Source organism: Apostichopus japonicus, chromosome 6, assembly GCF_037975245.1.
Source record: "Apostichopus japonicus isolate 1M-3 chromosome 6, ASM3797524v1, whole genome shotgun sequence".
NCBI lineage: Eukaryota > Metazoa > Echinodermata > Holothuroidea > Aspidochirotida > Stichopodidae > Apostichopus > Apostichopus japonicus.
The window spans coordinates 12578851-12599276 of record NC_092566.1 but is presented as its reverse complement, the minus strand read 5'-3'; the positions used below and the strand labels follow the sequence as shown (position 1 = coordinate 12599276).

Sequence of the window (20426 nt, the reverse complement as noted above, 5' to 3'; positions counted from 1 at the left end):
TGTTGTTTTCTCCCTTGATGCCGTTGTCTCCCTTGATGCCGATGCCTCATTTAATGCTGTTGTTGTCTACTTCAATGTTGTTTTCTCCTCTGATGCCGTTGCCTCCTTTAACGTTGTTGTCTACTTTGATGCCGTTGTCTCATTTGATGCCGTTGTCTACTTTGATGCTGACGGCGCTGTTCACCAAAAGCAGTATGGTATGACGTCGAAGTACGTAATACAGAGCGCATATATATGGAACGCCAAAAGGGCAATGTATTTTGTTGTCTCCTTTGATGTTGTCTCCTTCGATGCTGTTGTCTAATTTAATGTTGTTGTTTACTTTTATGTTGTCTCATTTGATGTTGTTGTCTCCTTTGATGTTGTTGTCTACTTTTATGCCGTTGTTTCATTTGATGCCGTTGTCTACTTCAATGTTGTTGTCTCATCTGATGCAGTTGCCTCCTTTCATGAAGTTGTCTACTTTAATGTTGTTGTCTACTTTAATGTTGTTGTCTCCTTTAATGCCGTTGTCTACTTCAATGTTGTTGTCTCCTTTAATGTTGTTGTCTACTTTAATGCCGTTGTCTACTTCAATGTTGTTGTCTCGTTTAATGTTGTTGCCTACTTTAATGTTGTTGTCTACTTCAATGGTGTTGTCTCCTCTGATGCCGTTGCCTCCTTTAATGCCGTGGTCTACTTTAATGTTGTTGTCTCCTTTAATGCCGTTGTCTCCTTCGATGCCGTTGTCTCCTTCGATGCCGTTGTCTCCTTCGATGCCGTTGTCTCATTCGATGCCGTTGTCTCCTTCGATGCCGTTGTCTACTTTGATGTTGTTGTCTCATTTGATGCCGTTCTCTAATATGTTGTTTACTTTTAGTATATAAAAGCGCTCTTGTAAAATGGCGGGAATCTAAATGTTCGTTGAGGTCTAAGCTGGTCCCTGGATACAACGTGTACGTAATGCATACGGAGCAGTGGTGCGCTGCACGACCGGTTACTAGACAGTAATAGACTGATGTGAGTGATGTAAATGTACGTAGTAAAGTCACGCAATTCGCATATGCCGAGAATACATGTAGGGCCTAGGTCTACTGCGTTTTCTTATTGTCGTGCTTCACCTGTACTGCCGTTATTTAGGTTCTCACAACAGCTCAGAAGTATGGAAGGAATTCTATCCAGACTGGAGTATAATCAACTGGTGATCGACAACTTTAGAAGAGAGGGGGTAATAAAGTCAGCATAGCCCGGGCCTATCTAGCTAGAACCATACTAGGCATAGGACCTATGCCTACTGTTACAAGGACCTAGTAGTAGTAGGCTACTAGGGCCTAGTCATTGAACATGGCTGTGTTACTGGAGTACTAATATAAGTAGTATAGCCTAGGGCCAGCCTAGGGCCTATCTAACATAGCAATACTACTACTATTATGGCTAGGCTAGGCATAAGAGCTAGGTCTAGGCTATACTAGGCTATAGTTGTATTAAATGCTACATGGAAATTACACTGCACATTGCATACATCGACAACATTATATAGAAAGATTGCTACTTTGTGTGATGTTTCATTACCACCTGACTGAATCGATCAAAATTATGTGAGTGAGAATATTACATGTAGCCTACCACTTAATTGTAAGATTTTCAATGACATGATCATTGGTTCATTGGTCGAATAAAACTAAAACTTTGATGAAAACAGAAGCCACATTATTGTTTTCTCTCATCACTATAATGAAGATATATATATATGTTAAATGCCTTGGGATTCTATTGTAATCATTAGCCTATATTACTATGCAACATCATCATTATTATACCATAACTATGAATTGCAGAAGGGATCGTGAAAAAAATTAAGTTTTTTAAATTTTATAAATGAGTTCGATTTTTATTCATAAACAAGTGTATTTGGGTAACCTAATTTTATAAAATTTAGAAGTTGACTGCTCTAGAGGGGTACATATGGGTTAACATCATTCTACAGTGTGTAATTTGGTGGTATCAGTTGATCCAAATGATTGCATTGACTTTAAACCAACTTTTTCAGCAAAAAATATTGGAAAAGGTGATTTAATTCAGTGATTTAAAAAAATTATTTGATTAAAATTGTGATTTAAACCAGTGATTTTAATCAACTGTGATTTAAGTCAAACAACCCTGGTTGGTCTGGAATATATAATTTCGGTAATCGGTGCATGATGCAGATCAATGATATGGGTACACACCTGCTAGATACAGTCAGTCGAACACTGCGAAATGCCAATGCGTCTTTTTTGAAGAAAAAAAAACGTTTGACATACAAATTGGGAAATATTTAAAAAATATATATTTATGGACTGTGATATTTCACTACATTTCAAAGTCCCTTCACTACATCACTGACCACACAAGTCAGAATTTCACACTGTAAGGCTTAAATAAATAAGTAATGTCTTTTACACTTCACATTGATGCTTCTGAATAGCATCACTGATCAGATCTGGCTGTAACTATATTCCATCTTGTTGGAGACCCTTGACAACTCAACGGACATAAGAATGGTTTTACTAATTGCAAATGGTAGGCACTGTTCTTTTAATTTAGGAAATTTATTACTTGTTCTGATAAATTCTACAGGTCACTCCTGAAGCTGCAACTCTCATGAATTCGGGGCAATTTCAGCAACTTGGTGTAGAAGGTGTGGGCAGACAGGCCATCCTAATAAGCAGGTGTCGAGCATATATGCTCCGCATTGAAGATTCTGCTGGTCGCAGTGCAGGTAATTAACTGATTATTTCTAGTTCTGCTACAATGTAGCATAGCTTAATACTTATTAACAACCTGTGATTATAGTACTGAGACTATACCTGTAGTAGAATGAAACTCTAGAATACAAGCACAATGTGATAATAAGATGCAGATCAAGTAAAACAGGAATACCAAAAGGTTTTGTGATTCCTTGCCATAATTCTTTGGTTAGCGTTGAAAAACCAATATCATAGTTTAATGTTTTCACCATAGGTAGGGTTATTAGAAACTATACATAGTACATACAAATGATAAGTTAAATAATACAGACAAAGTTACATTCTGCTGAAATATTACTGTCAGGAAGTTTTCATGATCGTTCGACCCCCTGGACAATTGCCGCCCGGACAATTTCCCCCCGAAAATTTCCACCCTAATCCCCACCCCAACCCTAACCCAACCTTAATCCGATGGGGGGGGGGCAATTGTCCGGGGGAAATTGTCTGGAGAAAAATTTTCCAGGGGGGAATTGCTTAGTAGGTAAAAGAAAGAATCATGTTGATTTTACTCTTGGTCATATGTCATTCGGAGTCAATGTGGTCAAACACTGTATATATGGTAACAGTCATATTTCAGCAGTTTGAACTTTGATTCTTGTCATACTTGGTATAGTGGTTGAGCTAAGTGTATATGTAGTAGTACCTTGTTGGTAATGGTTTAACCCTTGGTGTTAGGTCATTTGAGGGTCAAACAATAAAACAACCTCACCAGTTTTCAAATTGAATATTCTCGTATTGGGTATGTTCGTTGAGCATAATAGGTAGAAAAACTGTATTAGTTTTACCCCAGGTCAAATGTCAGTTCAGGTCAACAGTGGTCAATAATGATAACAGGTATGGTATGTATGATGGGAGGTGACAGGTAGATAACTCAAACAATTTTGTTCTGGGTTAACTGTCTTTATGAAACAAATGGGGTCATAGACTTGTTATTTAGGTATGATTCGTTTCACATCGACGTGACTTGCATTTGAATTATAAATTTCATCTGAAAGCCTTGTGGCTTTTCGATTCCGTGCCGAAGGCAAAAGGAATATATGCAGTCAAGATGATGTGTTTGTGTATGTGTGTATGTGACGCTCATTGTAAACACTCTTAGTCGACCATGCCTGGATGGATCAAGTTCATACTTAGTATGTATGCTCCTCAAAATGAGTACATGATCCCTATTTTTTTTGAGAGAGGTCATTTGAGGTGAACAGAGGTCAAACACTGAAAAATTTGTAAACACTCCATTTGGTGGAGTTCTGGGTTCATTTGTGGTAAAATATAGAAATTTTGTAAAATTTATGTATTTTTGGTACTTTTTGTAAACAAACACTCTAAGTCGACCAAGCCGAGATTGATCAAGTTCATACTTGGTATGTACATGTTCCTCATAATGTACATGATCCCTATTGGTTTTGGGGCAGGTCAGTAGAGGTCAAATACTGAAAACCTTGTAAACACCCTCTGGCCGATTAACTTGAAATTTGGTGTGTGTGTTTCTCATGATGATTACAGTGATGCTTTTGACTTGGTGGAGGTATGGGCTCATTTGTAGTCAGAATAGATATTTTGTGAAATTAAGGTATTTTTTGCTTGTAAACACGATAATTCAACCATGCCCGGTTCGATCAAGTTCATACTTGGTGTATGTTCCTCATGAGTACATGATCCCTATTGTTTTTGAGAGAGGTCATCTGAAGTCAATCTCTACAACATTTCTAAACACATTAAGTCAACCCTAACATTTCTTTCTGAATACAGCATCTGCAAATCATCTTACAGTTTCCAATCTGTTCCAGCCATACTCCAACAAAAAAAAGAAAAGGAAGTCACTTGTGACACTGGAATTTGTGTGCCTCGCTTTGCCTTCCTCAGTGAGTAACCTTTTTGATTCTTTGCCAGTGGTGAAATGGATCTATGCAATCATAGTGGGATATGTGTGTGTGTATGACAGGCCTTGTAAACACTTTGATCACAGCAGTACAATTCATTGTTGATCTCATATTTGAAAGAAGTTTGCATATATAGCGAGTAGATGACCCCATATGGTTCTGCTATAGGTCAACAGTGTCAAACATTGAAACCCATTTAACCAAGCTAACTAAGTCATGCAAATTTGGATTAATTTTTATTCCATGGCTCCAGCCTATGAATCTACAGTATGCAGTCACGACTGAGTGTGTGCAGTGGCGTAGCCAGGAGGGGGGGCACAGGGCCATGCCCCCCCTGGCAGATTTTTCAATTTTTTTTTTTTTAATAATCTAAGAAATGTATATTCCTGACACTAATTTTACTTCAAAAGATAACAAATGTAGCACCAGATTGCATCTAGGACCCTTAGTTATTCAAAATTTTCTCAAAGCAAATGGGTATAATTTCTATTTTTTTGTATAATTTTTTATGCGTCTTAATTAAAATCGTAAATTCGGGATAAGACAATTCTTGAACTTGTTTCCTTCAACAGTTACAAAATATAGTTTTTGAACAATTTGGGCTCCTTAGAAGCAATTATTAGAACCAGATTGCTTCTAATTGTTAAAAAATTTCTTAAAGTGAGAGGGCTAATTTCCATTTTTTGTATAACTTATTGTCCTCTTTAATTAAAAACATAAATATTGCAGAGACTAACCAAGAAATAAGAAAATTCTGGACCTTAAGTTTACTTCAAAAGTTACAAATAAAGTAGCAAATTGCTTCTAAGGACCCCTAATTGTTCAAAAATTTCTTAAAGCAAAAGGGTTCATTTCCATTTTTTTATGACTTTTTGTCCTCCTCAATTAAAAATGTAAATACGGACAGACTAATAAAAAAATAATGAATTTCCTGAACATAAATTTACTTGAAAACAGGGTTCCCAGGTTTTGGACATCGGTGGTTTTAACCATGGTTTTGACCGCGGTTTAAACCGGCCGTCCAAAACAGGTTTTGGACGTGTCCAAAACCTAAAAGTGGCAAAACTCTTTAAAAAGATTTTTTCAGGTAATTTTCTCTGGTGAAATTTAGTTCTTTTATTGTTTTGGACGCATTTAGACGGGTTTAAACCAGGTTTTTGCCACTGTCCCAGCAAAAACAGGTTTTGGACGGCCCAAAATCGAACCTTGTTTGAAAAGTTGCAAAATATAGTACCAGATTGTATCTAAGTACCCTTAATTATTCAAAATTTTCCCAAAGGGGAGGCAGACACCGCCTCCCCTTAGACCCCTCCCCCTGGGAGGGCGATCACAAAATTCTTAAGGGCCCCCCCTCAACAAATTCCTGGCTACGCCACTGCGTGTGTGTGTATGTATTCGGCATGTTTGTGTGACACTACGCTTGTAATTAGGATTTCTCAGCAGTCCCAAGGTGAATTGATGTCATACTTGGTGCATAGATAGGTTACCCATAGTGAGTAGACAATCCCTAATTATCAAGGTCACACTGCCTGTACACTTCAGTGGTAGCATATTGTAATGACTGTGGTGGTGATACAAGTCAATAAACCTAAAACCCACCAAGCAATAGGTTTGAAGGGTTTTTAGATGCAACATTACTGTAAGGGTTGATCTGGAGGCATGTTTATTTTGGAGCCAATGTCATGAATATTTATTAGTGGGCGGGGCTTAGAGCCAATTCCTTAAAATGACAATATCTCAGCATCGTATATATGTGGGTAGATGCGCATAAGTTTGCATCCACCATATCGTTGAGTCGTGTGCACCCAACAGTGAGATATTCATATACTACAGTAACTACACTCTATGACATAGCAGTCACTGTACATGGATATAGTATGTGGACATGTGCTACTTACGCTTTAGCCAAACTTAATGTGACAGATGCTCTAAATTAAACTTTTCATTAGTTAAGGGTCATTAGATGCAATTTGGTGTTATATTTTGCAACTTGAAGTAACAATATGTAAAGAATTTTATGTTTGACTATCGGGGCGATGAGATAATGATCAGGATTCAAATTCAAAAAAACATTTCTTTTTTATTAATGTTGATTGTATGGGCACGTTTCTTTCAGGAACGCATTCCATCTGATTTGACCAAAAAGATCCTAAAATCAGCAGGCCTTGGAAAGAAAAAACTGGCACTGGATTCGGCAATGACTGCCAGTGAGCTACGGGAACATCTTTTTGATGAATACCCAAAGTTGAGGGATGCTGGAGGGTTTCAATACCTGAAAACTTCTGGCCAGCATAAAGTGTTCGAGGTCATTCCATTGGCTCCTAGTGGCGGCTACAGCGTAGCCAACATAAAGGCCATTGTTAAGCAGGCAAAAGTGTATCTCAGACCAATCCAGGCTGAGCTGGACCTCTCCGCTGTGGTAAGTAGCAATTCTAGATTTGTGAACAACATCCATTTTTTTACTGCATGTGAAAATAACTAACTACATGGTGCATTGATGCACTTTGGTTTTGATTGATGCTTCTCTTCCGAACATTGAATTTGAAATACTTTGTCAAAATTTTAAACCTTTTATTTGAAATTTCCCCATATATGAGATTGCTTAGTTATGTGTCTGCTTATTTGACAGACAGTGAAACAATAACATTTGGGACGGTTAAGATAAATTAGGTTTGATAAGGTATGCATTATGAATCTAAATTACAGTTTTGCTGTATTCATCTTATTGATATCATGGCAAAAGGAATCTATGTACGCAATCACGTGGGTTTTTGTGTTGCGTATGTGATGCTCTCATTGCGATGGCCGTATTTCAGCAGTGCCAAATTGGATTGTTCTCATAACTGGTATGTATTTTGGCCGCATTGAGTACATCAACCTTATTCATTTGCCAATGTTATTGTTCTCATTTCCCTTCTTGAGTAATTTGGTTTTTTAGCTCAAACCAGCTATCTGTCTGTCTGTCTGTCTGTCTGTCTGTCTATCTATCTATCTATATATCTATCTATGTATCTAGCCTTCTGTTCACAATTGTTCTGTAGCGCACTGCTTCTTTTTTTGATGAAACTTGGACACAATGACCACTGGATGATGGGTCATAAGTGAGTGGTGGTCCAAAATTTGGGGTCAAGGGTCACATGTGGGCCATGAAGGGCCATTTTAGGGCCATTTTGTGTAGATATGCAAAATGTATCCTACAGATTATATGGTACAATGTTGAGGGTTTGTCACAATAGTACTGTGGTAGTGGTGCCCTCAAGGCGTTAGGATTTTTGAGTTCGAGGCCATATGTGGGCCATATGGCCCATTTAATTAAATCACTCAAAATGCTTCTTTTCATACAAATTCTATGGTACAATTGTGTGGGTTTCAGGGTTTGTCACTATGGTTCTTTGCCAGTGCCTCATTTGGGTTGTTCAGGAGTAGTGTTTACACGGGTCCAAAAATCGGGAACCGGGTACCCGAGAGCCGTTACCCGTCGGGTACCCGGGGAAAAATGTTTTCCCCGTGTATCACGATTTTCAAGAAATTACTTATTAAATGCTATAATAAATGAATTATATTCTCTACTGACAATGTTTTTATGTTCAAAAACGTATGTTTAGGTTTAGGGATAAAACCTTCCTCAATAATATCTATTTGCTTTTTTTTCTGTAATAAACTTGTTAATTACTTAATATAATTAACATTACTACTAATTAGTAGTAATGTTGTTAACATCGCATTGCCGCCGCTGCTTATTCTTCCTCTCCACGTCTTTTGGATCAGACCATAAAATATCCCTTTACTTTAGCTCAGTTGTTACTAGATCTACTATGCAGGCCCAGGGTTCGCATTAGCAGCGAGATTACGCAATTCGTGCAATTTGATCGCATTTGGAATACACGATTACTAAAAAGCCACTTACGATTATTATTTTTTAGTTATCCCGTCTATAATCCATAAACATGTCGTAAAATTCCTTGTCAGCCTTTCCTTCTATGAAATAAACCAATGAATAAATAATAATTTCTTCCACATGGTAGCCTAACACCACACTGAGTCAATGCATGAGAAATCTAGCAAAGCCTAACCATCTGTTTATTCGCTGAAATTGTGACGCAGTTATATTTGCGTAGGATTCGAATAATAAATTAGGAACCTGGTAGTATCTCGTCGGGCGGGTACCTTCGTTATTGCTGTTATCTTCGACCACATATTTTAGCCTAACACCACACTAAGTCAATGGGAAATCTGCCTAACCGTAGATTTGAATTTTTTTTTTTTTTGAAATCACACTTTGCGTAGGATTCGGGTAATAAATTAGGAACCGGGTATTATTGCGTCGGGCGGGTACCCGGATCACCCGTGTAAACACTAACTATTCAGGAGTTTGGTATAATCATATAATCACAAAAACATTTCGGTTTTCTGGTTTGTTTAGACGGAGGATGTATCTGTAGTAGATGATACGCTGCAAGAATGTTTCATTTGTCACGTGGAGATTCCTGAAACAAAGCTGAAACAACACAGGGAAAGTTGCAATGGAAAAAGGTATGCCATGTGTGTTTTTTATTAGTGAACAAATTTAGATGGCCAGTCGTTGCATTTGGGGTGGGGTTGGTGTATATCTGCCAGAATGCTTGTAAACCTGGAATGCATGAATAATGATAGCATAGGAACCAATGTAATCAGGTTGGTACGTGTGTGTGTGTGTATGTGACACTTTGGGATTGTAAACACGATAACTCAATACAGAAATGTTGGATTAATGTGGTACTTGGCACATATGTGTTGCGGAGTGTTGCCCATATACTGTAATGGAGTCAGCTCATAGTGGTACACATCATTGCCAGGTATACAAAATTTGATCTCATTGATATTCATGAGTGGGCGGAGTTAATTGTGATTTTGCCAATATTAGCTTATAAACACAAACTCTCAACAATGTTAACCTTGATTAAGCTCATAATTGACACACATTGCCAACACATAGTACTAGAAGCCTGTTGCTTTTCGTGCTGCTGTTATAAATACTAATGAGTGGGTGGGTGCTTAACCTAAATTTATCCCAAATTCAATATCCCCGTAACAGCAAGTCTCATATTGTTAAAACTTTCTGTGATTGAGTCAGTTGAGAATGGTATGCATTCCTGTACTATGCACAATTTGATCTCTTTAATATTCATGAGTGGACGGGGCTAAGCATAGTTTTGCCAATATTAGCTCATTCCGCCACACTTGAATGGGTCTGCCTGTGCTGGTAACAACATACAGGGTGCTCACAAATGGCTCATCCCGTTCTAGCATGCTATCATATCAGCAAACAGCCTATCTATAGTAATAGTGTTCATGCCTGGCATAATCCATTCATCTATGTATGATAGTCATATAACTAGTTTCTTGTAATTATCTTCAAACAACAGAGATGACAGTGCTCTGCCTGGTCCCTCAACACCGGTGATATCAGCACCACAGAGACTGCCTACTTCAGGTCCTGTTGATAGGTAAGCTACATGTAAGCTGTTTATCTCTATATTGGTACTGTATATCTGAGGAATACATGGGTATCACTTGGACTTGTAAAAATGTTTTTGTTACTGTCAGATTTTGCAAGAGAAGTTTATGTATCCTCCATAGCATGTATGTGTGCTATGTATATATACTCACACTACTTCTTGTAATTATCTTTAAACAACAGTGATGACACTGATCTGCCTTGTCCCTCATTGACACCAATGGTATCAACACCACAAAGATCTGTTGTTCCTGCTAATAGGTAAGCTAAGACTTTGTGTTACCTTAAAAATCAAGTAATTGATTCCTTGCCTGAGGCAAAGGAATGTATGCAGTCATCTGGGGTCAACAGAGGTCGAAAAGTGAAAACCTTGTAAACATGATAGCCCATACCTTAAGGATAGGTTTTCCAGAGGGAGTTGATATTGGTTGAGGTCAAATGTCATATGAGGTCAACTTGCAAACTTTTTTTTGTATGCACAATAAGTTATTAACAGAGCTAACATGAATCAGATTCATACTTGCTTGAAACATTCTCTATAGTAACTAGAACAGCTCTAACGTGTATCACATATTAATGAGTAGGCAGTACTTAAAGTTTAATCTTCAAACTTTGATATCTCAACATCCGTAAGCCTGATTTTGTTCAAATTTGGTGTGATAGTAACAGTTGTATATGGGCACATTCTAAAGCGATAATTAAATAGCCGTCAGTTATATTCATGAGTGGGCAGAGCCAAGCAGGATTTTGGCAATGTTAGCTCTTAAACATGAAATCTGGAAGTCTAACTTTGAATAAGCTCATGCTTGGTGTATAGGTCCTTCATAGTGAGTAACTGGTCCCTATTGTTTTCAATGCTGATATACTGAATAATAATGAGTAGGCTGGGCTTAACATAAATTCATTCAAACTTCAATACTTTGCAACTGTAAGCATGATTTTTCTCCATGATTAAAGGGGAACTGAAGCATGAAATTTCGGAGACATATATTGTGGAGCAATCAAATACAAGTACTTTACTGAAAAAAATTTGAATCATTTGAAGGTGGTACATATGCTTGCAATAAATAAACTTTTGATCTAATTAATATCCATGAGTTGGTGGGTTATGGCATACTGTAAACTATGCTACAACATGAATGAGGACCCATAACATAATGTCATCCAACATATAAATAATCTGAAAGCATGAGCATATAATGTTGTAAGTTCTAGGAGTGATATGATTAGCATTTAGGTGAAATATCTAACATAGTAGTTGTTGGCATAGTGACAAGTGGTAAACCCCATATTGATTTGATGTAGTAGTTTGTGAAAGTCACTTCTAATTATGTGTTGATATTATTTTGTGTTAATCATCTTCTGACAGCAGAGACAGTAGTGCTTTGGCAGGTCCATCAGCACCAGCGAGATCAACACAACAAAGACAACCTCCTTCAACTCCTGCTGATAGGTATGCAAAGTAAGATTAATTATCACGAAAGAGCAATGTGACAAATTTTCGGAATGGGAAGATGCAAGAAATAAATCCTTATTTGTTCTTGCAAGCAATTTGACATATTATCAGAATAATTGTAATGTTCTTCTTGCCAGTCATGTTTATGTGGTAGCCACAAAATGAGTGAAAACATTTTTGATTCACTGGCGATGGGCGAAGGAATATATGTAATCACGAATGCGTATTTGTCGGTACGTGTGTGTATGTGACAGGAGCTCATGATCAGACTCTCTCAATGAGGGAAACTAGGATGAATCTCAGCAAGGAATCACAAATTGTCTTCATTCTCTTGTTTTCTACAGGTATGTCGCTGATTATATCGATCTGCTTGAGCCGGATGATTCAAGTGATGATGAATTACAGCATGTTATAGAAGACAGCTTGAAGGACATAGATAGCAATCGGTAAATTATATGGTAATCTCTAAGAGCCAATGCGAGTATAACAAATAATTATTTATTAAACTTAACTTTGAGGAGTTAACTTGGACTGGACTCATAAATAGGTTACCCCTATTCAGTAGAAGAACACTATTGATTTTTTGTCCAAGTAAAATGTCAGTTGGGGTCAGCATTGGTCGATAAATGAAAACCTTGTCATGGTCATATCTGAATTGTTCTAGCTGTGGATTTTCTCCTATTTGATATATTTGTTGAAATGAATGGGTAGAAGAACCCTGTTGATTTTATTTGAGTCAGTGGTCGTTTTAGGTAAACATGGTTTAAACACTGAAAAGTCTGTGGACACCCCTTGTAAAAGCCATGACTTTGAAGTTCCAACTTGAACTGATTTCTCGCTAAGTATTCAATAGAAAAACCCTAGATGCAAAAGTTGTGAGGGAACAGCTTATAATTCTTGTCTGAAACTTGTGGGTAGGTACTCAAAGGTGCAAATTTGACAATTTTTTTTAAGGACTTGTGCCTGGACTCGGACCGAGTCCTCGAGTCATTTTGACCGAGTCCAAGTCCTTCAAGTCAGAGTCCGAGTCCTAAAAAAAAGGACTCGAGACCTAGTCCGGACTCGAGTCCTTCAGCACTGGTACTTATTGTAGAATATGTTCTACCGTTCTTAAAGTGCAATTAAGATTATTCTTTTAAATTTATTTGCAGTGATGACACCATTCTAGAAGCAAGGATGCAGGAGAAGTTGGGGCAATATCATTTGTTGCGAGAGGAGGAGAAATTCCACGTTGTTGTTAGGTGGAGGAAAATTCTCAAATGTGCAGCAGATGCCATAAATTCCCAAGCAGGGTTTTCATTTTTTAAGGATCCAGTCATTTGTTTTTCTGGGGAGGAGGCAGTTGACCTTGGAGGTCCAAGAAGAGAGTTTTTTACGTGAGTAACTTGTGTTAGACTAAATTGGCTATATACCAATAGATTAAGACAATGTGCAGAAGTCTATCTATATGTCTGTCAATAAATTAAATGGGCTACTTCACATGAACCACCTGATGTGTGAAAATCAGACTTTGTCAAGTTGTCACACCTGTACTGTTGCGTGATTTTTTATTCCTTGCAGAATCTATGCATTCATGATGGTGTGTTTATATGTGTGGGTGATGCTCCATGCAGGGGTAGCGACAAGCCCCAAATTTAGTGGGTCCGAACTCATGTTTTTGGACACCTTAAAAATTGCTACCTCTGATTTTAAGGGGTCCAGGACTAATATTAAGGGGTCCGAGTTCAACAGTCAATTTGCCATTTTCCCAACGATGAGAGCTACTATTCACTAACCCAGTAGGCCAGTAAGCGGAAGTTCAAAGTCGTTCCAGGGTAGGATTTAATTTTTGCCTAACAGGGGCTCTTTTCAATTTTTTCCTAAAAAAAAATCCCCTGTGGAAGAGGGCTCCATGCAAGCACCATACATGGACAATGGCTTGGGGCGATTTTGACCCACAGAGGGCACTTTCCAAATTCGGAGATGTCATGCCAAAAAATGAACATCCAAAGTATGAGAGGAGGAGTAAACAAAAATGTGGACCAAAACAGAAGGCGATATGCACTTTTTCCGGCAGTTTAGGAAATTTCAAAATACTCGGACGCACTGAGAAGAGGCTATTTTTTTTTCACGCGTCGACAGCGTGATCAGTGCGTCCTGGATGCACAGACGCACAAAAATGCGACCCCTGGCTCCATGCAAGCACCATACATGGACAATGCCTTGGTGGAATGAGTTCAAACTTGGTGTGTAGGTTCCCCAATCCCCATAATAAGTACAAGATCCCTAAAGGTCATTTGAGAGGGGCCAAAAACTGAAAGCCTTGTAACCACCATAACTTATCAGTGTGAAAATGAACCTACTGATTCTGCTACATGTTACAAGTCATTTGATTGTAATAGGGGTAAAATGCTGGAAACTTTGAAACCAGCAAGCCCAAGTTGTGCCAACCTGACAGAACTTTAATATTGACACCTATTTTGCTTTTACATGGCAATGAATCACAAAACCTTGTTGTTTTTCTGGGTAATTTCTATATTCTAAAAAGAATTGTCAGTGAGCTGAGTGAAATTCAACATGATTTGTGCAAATATAAGAGATTAAAAGTTATTTGCAGTCAATGGGGGTTAAACAATAGCAACCTCATAGTCACATTTCTCAGCAGTGTTTACTTGAAATTTGAATTGGACAATAAACAGGCTTAAAGTAATCCGCTGAAATTTTGGCTTTTCATCCTGACCAACACCCCCCCCCCCCACCCACTTTTCAGTTTGTCTTCATACTTGGTGCGTAACTTGTATGGGATGACTAGTATGCTATAAACAAGATAAAATATCATTATTATGAAGTATTTTCAAATGGGCCTGCATTCAATCAATTGTGAAATAATGATACATTATCTCTCATCAGGTTAGCCACACAGCAATTATCACATCTGGGAATCTTTGAGGGCAAGACTGGCAAGCTATACTTCACCCATGATATTGTTGTTTTAGAAAAAGGCCTTTATCGACTTGCTGGTCAAATAATTGCATGGAGTATTCTTCATGGCGGTCCTGGTTTCCCTACGCTACACCCCTGGCTCTATTCTATGATGTGTGACAATAAACCAAGTGAGGAATTCTCCACTGAAGATGTTACTGATCCAGATGTGATGGGTCACTTGCAGAAGGTAATAGCTGAATGGGCTCTTCGTTGTAATGGGTTAGAATCAGTGTTAGAATCATCTTGTAATCATATAGGGTATTTGTGTTTATCTAATTTTTAGCTCATACCAGCATGCTGGTGTGAGCTTTTGTAATGGTGTGGGGTGTGAAAGTGGGAAGGGGAAATTCCCTCCTATGTTCAGCAGAACACATTTGGGGATCTTTGTGAAAGTTGTAAGCAATGATCGTTGCATGGAAAACAAATTGCACTGGAAATACCGACAAGAGCCCCTGAAATAGTCCAAAATTGAAATCTCCCCCATAAGAATTGCTGTGTGGTACTAGGCTAATTCTATGGTACAACCGATGTGGTTTTTTAGCTCAAACCAGCATGCTGGTGTGAGCTATTGTTACAGTGCGGCGTCTATCACTCTATCCGTCAACAATTGCTCATCAAATTGATCCTCTGCATTCATCCCAATCACCTGTACGGTTACAGATTCTTTGTAATCAGTGTCATAGGCCGGATGGTCTAACATGCTTTGATTGTCTCACCTATGTATGTAGATATGTTCAATAATAATGTAGAAATTAACTTGGGACCTCTACATTTTTAGTTTTTCACTTTAAAGAAATTAATGGATCATCATTGGTGGCCCTATATTTAACCTTCACTACACACCTTCAGTCCAATATTAGTTTTTTGGTGAATTGTATAAACTTAAATACCAACAAGGTTAACTGAAGAGTCATGTTTATTGGCATTGCAGATAGAAAACTGTTCATCAGAAGCCTTGCTGGAAGACACCATAACTATGGTTGGTGACTGGGCTGCCAACAACGGATGCCCTGCTATATACAGCATGTCAATGGCAAACAAGGAGGATATTCTACAGACCCTTTTCAAACAGCACATCTATTACAGGTATATTTGCTAGTATTTAGCTCATACCAGGAAACCACTCTGTTTTATTTATCTATCTATCCTCCTATCAGTCTACAGTCTGTTAACTCTTTCTGAAAAAATCATATATTGACGGATTATTATAAAATCAATAATTGCCCACAATAGGCACATTAGGTTGTGAAATGGTACATTGCCACTCCATTCTACCGGTAGACCATTTAAATGTAATACTGATGCATGACAGATGAAGAGATTACAACTTTCTGTGATAAGGGTTTCATTTGCCAACTAAGCCATATATGATCTTCTGGTAGTGCAAATGTGTAATTGCACTTGTAATGTGGAGGTCTAAGGGTGCTATTATAAATAAATGGTGCTATGTATGACAACTTTAACTGTATTTATGTACAACATTTTTCAATGTTTTAAAAGGAACATAATAGTCGCTCCAAAGCAACGTCCAATACACTGAGTAAGAAATCATGTATGAAGTGTTATATATTTATGACAACGTATGGATATTCTGTGTCTTGCTTATGCTGATTGGTTGAAAATGACATACTTTTGACAGTTAGTACTCCTTTGTAATGTGTATTGGGGCAACTTTATTTTCTACATATTGATAAAATGTTGTTTGTCGATTTGTTTTTTTTTGCACCCCTGTAATCATCATTGTGGATTTTTTCTCTCATGTTAGATGCAAGTCTGAAATAGATGACTTCAAGCGAGGTCTCGACAGTGTTGGGAAGTTATGGAGTATGATCCATGAAGACCCTGCACCATTCAGGTGCCTTCTAGTCATGTGTGACCACCCTCTTACCTTCTCTTCTGTCAAGAAGTTATTTCACATTAGGTGGTCAGAGAATTGTGCACATCGTGACAAGGAGGAGGAGACCATATATTGCTGGGAAGAGTTCCTACGCAAGGCTTGGAGTAAGTGTCATAAATATAAATGGTTGAAATAAAATATATTTGTTTTTGGTTCCTTGGCAACATCCAAATGAATCTATGTAGACATGACTGCATATGTATGTGTGACAGGAGCTTGTAATCAGGCTTTCTCAATGGGGGAAAATGGGGGAAAGCTATTTAATTTGCAAGAGGTTAAAGGTCAACAGAGGTCACACACTGAAAACCTTGTAATCAAGCTCACAAAACCTGGATGAAGCTCATATTTGGTACATAGCTAGATAAATGCTATTCTTTTGGGTTGAGATCAAAGGTCAGCTATGGTAACAAATTTAGTAATCATGCTAATTCACTGAGGGAAATTTAATCGAATGTCATACTTATTATGTTGGTTGCCCATATTGAGGAGGAACCCATTATTTTTACCGTAGTTCAAAGGTCATTTGAGGTCAAATCATGATAAATCCATGTAATCAAGCTAACTCAATGGAGGAAACTTAAATGAAGCTCATATTTGGAACATAGTATGACCATGAGGAGTAAATAAGTGCTATTAATTTTGGTAATCAGACTAACTCAATGAGAGAAACTTGGGTGAACCTCATACTTAGTATGTATGTTACTAGTATCAAGTAGATGAACGGTACAAGTTTTACCAAGAGGTCAATAGAGTTTAAACACTGAGAACCTTGTAATCAAGATAACTCAATGAGTAAAAGTTTGATGAAGCTCATATTTGGTACTTAGGTTTACCATAATGAGTAGATAAATGCTACTAGTTTTGGTTGAGGTCATAAGTCAGATGTAGTAAAAAATGTAGTAATCATGATAATTCAATGAGGGAAACCTAATTGAATGTCATACTTGGTATGTTGGTTGCCCGTATTGAGTAGGTTTATACTCATATTAAATATATCCACCCTACAGGTATTACCAAGAGGTCAAAGGTCACTTCATGTGTGTATGTATGTATGTATATATGTATGTTTGTGACACTTGCTAGTAATCGCGATATCTGAAGAACGACAACCTGTACACATTTCATATTTGGCATGAAGGTTACCCATATTGAGTACATGACCCCTATTGTTTTTGGTCAGTTAGGGGCCAAAAACCAAAATATTTAAAAAAGCAATAACTCCCATTGACAGGGTCCATGGTTGATATTTTGGAACTAGTTGTGAATATGGCAGAGGATCGTTTCCAAACATAACGGTCATGTGATCCAAGGTCAACAAGGGTCAATTAGGGGTAAAAAACTAGTATTTTTTGAATAACTTGAGAACAAAATGTCTGTCAAGGTTGGGAGTTACGCTATTGTAGTCTAATAGTCAACCAGCATCTGGTTGACCTTTGACCTCAGGTTGACCTCCTCTGACCTGTATTAGTTTCTTTGGTTATTCAAATTTTTGTGGCCACGAACAATCAAACTTGTTCAATTGTCACCCAGCTGGTTCTGTCACCACTGGCTACCACAAATACCACACTGGAATGTTTCAACCCCCACAATATTGTTTCAATCTTTATCAACAATCAATAATGAAATTCCTAAAAAATATGGCAAGGAATCACTACGCACAGTTGCGTTCTTGTTACTAAAAAAATAATGATTATGTGGTTTAAGAACACTGGAATATATTTTGAAGACTAGCATATCTGTATTGGGGGTAAGCAATGTTACAATATGTGAAGTCGATCTATTGCAACTTTTATATTCTATTTCATGTATAGCTGGTGATTGCTCTCAGGACATAGAATTGGATGATGGCACAACAGACAACATTAAAATTGAACTACATCATATCCTCCGGTTCTGCACTGGCGCTGATGGAATACCCCCAACAGGATTTCACAAACAAATAGATATGGAGTTTTTCAGTGTCCGTGATGGAACAAAACCCCTCCCAATTGCGTCAACCTGCGGGCTGGAATTACACCTCCCAAGGGGTGTGGAAGACACCAAGTTCTTTGCAGACATGATGATGGAGGCTATTTTGTGTTCTCCAGGCTTTGGCAAGATGTAGACTTGTGCAACACAGCTGCTCGTCTTAGCTCATATCAGTTTGTTTGAACTATTGTGGTGGTGTTATGAATAGTTCACAATCTATCTCATATATATCTATTCAAAATTGTTTTAATTAGTTAACCAAAGTAGTTAGAAGCACGTACATGCAAACTGAAATGATGATCATGAGATTCTTCAAGTATGATCACGCATTTATGATGAAAGATCATTTTTAAGTATTGGGGCCGCTGCATAAAAAAATAAGCTTTGTAATAAGTTTTAGGAGTTGGCAATAATGATTTTCAGTTATTGCATTTGGTTCTTTGCTATAGGCAAAGGGAATTTATGCAATTATGATGGTGTGTGTACGTGTAAAGCTGCTTGTAATCAAGATACCTCGATAAAGTAACATTCAACTATTTTCTTACTCAGTATGCTGATTACCCATAATGAGTTCTAGGTCCCTATTGTTTTGGGGTCTGGTCAAATGTCATCATAGAGTGAAAACCTTTAACAGGATGTATTCAATAGGTTCCTCATATTAAGGTCTCAGGCCATATTGATTTTGGTAGAGGTTAAAACTGAAATGCATAATCAATGCGTAATCACGATATCTCAAGAAGTTGAACTTTACTTGATCTCATATTTAGTATGTGGGTTGGCCCAGATTGAGTAATTGAAATCTACTAATTGTGATTAGTGTTTACACAGGTAATAAGAGACATTACCTGTCAGGTAATCAGGTACTCTAATTTTATTTCCACTATGATCTGTGTAACACTAAATGCACTGTATCACATACTGGTAATGCTGGAGCACATTCTACACCAGCAAAAATGGATGTATTCAAAGATACTTGTCATTGGAACTAATAATTCAACAGTTTGTTTGTAATTAATATATTATATATTTCATTTTCATGGTTTCCTATCATATTTAATGAGTGATAGACCTGTACATGATGATTTTGAGGGCTCAGGTAACAAATTAGGAACCGTGTAGCAATTTATCTGACAGGTATACATGTGTAATCACTAGTTGTGATAGGTCATTAGAGATCAATGGGTCAGTCACTAAAAGCATGGGTATTACATGAATATTAATGAGTAGGTGGTGCTTAAAGTGAATTTCCTCTAACTTCAATATCTCCATAACCGTAAGTCTGATTTTGTTCAAACTCAAGTGTGGTTGTATGACAGGGACACATACCCACATGACATGTAAAACTCTCATTGATATTCATGAATGGCATAGCATAAACAATATTTTGACAATTTAGCTCGCAAACAAATAGGTCATCTGAACATTGGATAAATCTCGCACTTAAGTCTGCCCATTGTGAGAGGACAACTTATATTCATATGGAGGACGTCAAATATCATTTTAAATAATTTTTATTCAGATAAGGTTTCTTTATTGTCGATGTTTGGGAATTTTCGGCCGGAGGCCATCTTGTGCCCTCAATCTGTCAAAAAACTGAAGACATTGTAACCTTCTAAACCAGCAGTGTGTTTAATGAATATATTACTTGGTACATGTATGCAAGTTGCCCCGAGTTAGTATGTGAACCCTGTTGATTTTGGAACAGGTAAAGGTTGGCATTTTATTATATGGCATGTTCTGTATGTTATTTGACAGGCTATCACTTGTAGTTGTTTTTATTCCGCCCATACCATTTTTTTATCAAGATCCAGGGATGCTATTTCTCACAAGGATAGCTACAGCAGGACACTTATGTAAAGCTCAAACATTGTGTGATTTATAAACATTTTATTTGCATCCAATACTTAACCATGATGCTGAAATTGTGTGCAGTAACTATTCTTGCCAGCCGATGTTAGGTAGTTGTTTTTATTCCGTCCATAACATAATTTTCTAT

General features: G+C 37.6%; 1 protein-coding gene across 7 annotated transcripts; it reads left to right on the top strand.

Annotated features, from left to right (window-relative positions):
* The first annotated feature begins 233 nt into the window (after window positions 1–233).
* On the top strand, window positions 234–20419 carry LOC139969015 (uncharacterized). 7 transcript variants are annotated; one of them, XM_071973705.1, is made up of 14 exons: window positions 234–1207; window positions 2599–2740; window positions 4539–4630; window positions 6765–7067; window positions 9072–9181; window positions 10054–10134; window positions 10329–10406; window positions 11515–11598; window positions 11946–12047; window positions 12753–12977; window positions 14491–14752; window positions 15497–15651; window positions 16331–16566; window positions 18274–20419. In XM_071973705.1, exons 1-14 carry the CDS (start codon window positions 1013–1015, stop codon window positions 18564–18566), a joined length of 2358 nt encoding a protein of 785 aa, XP_071829806.1. In that variant the 5' UTR covers window positions 234–1012; the 3' UTR covers window positions 18567–20419. The 7 variants fall into 7 exon arrangements, with proteins under 7 accessions (XP_071829806.1, XP_071829805.1, XP_071829804.1 ...); XM_071973704.1 differs by having other exon boundaries at window positions 4518–4630; window positions 11518–11598; XM_071973703.1 differs by having other exon boundaries at window positions 4518–4630.
* The last annotated feature ends 7 nt before the right edge of the window (window positions 20420–20426 follow it).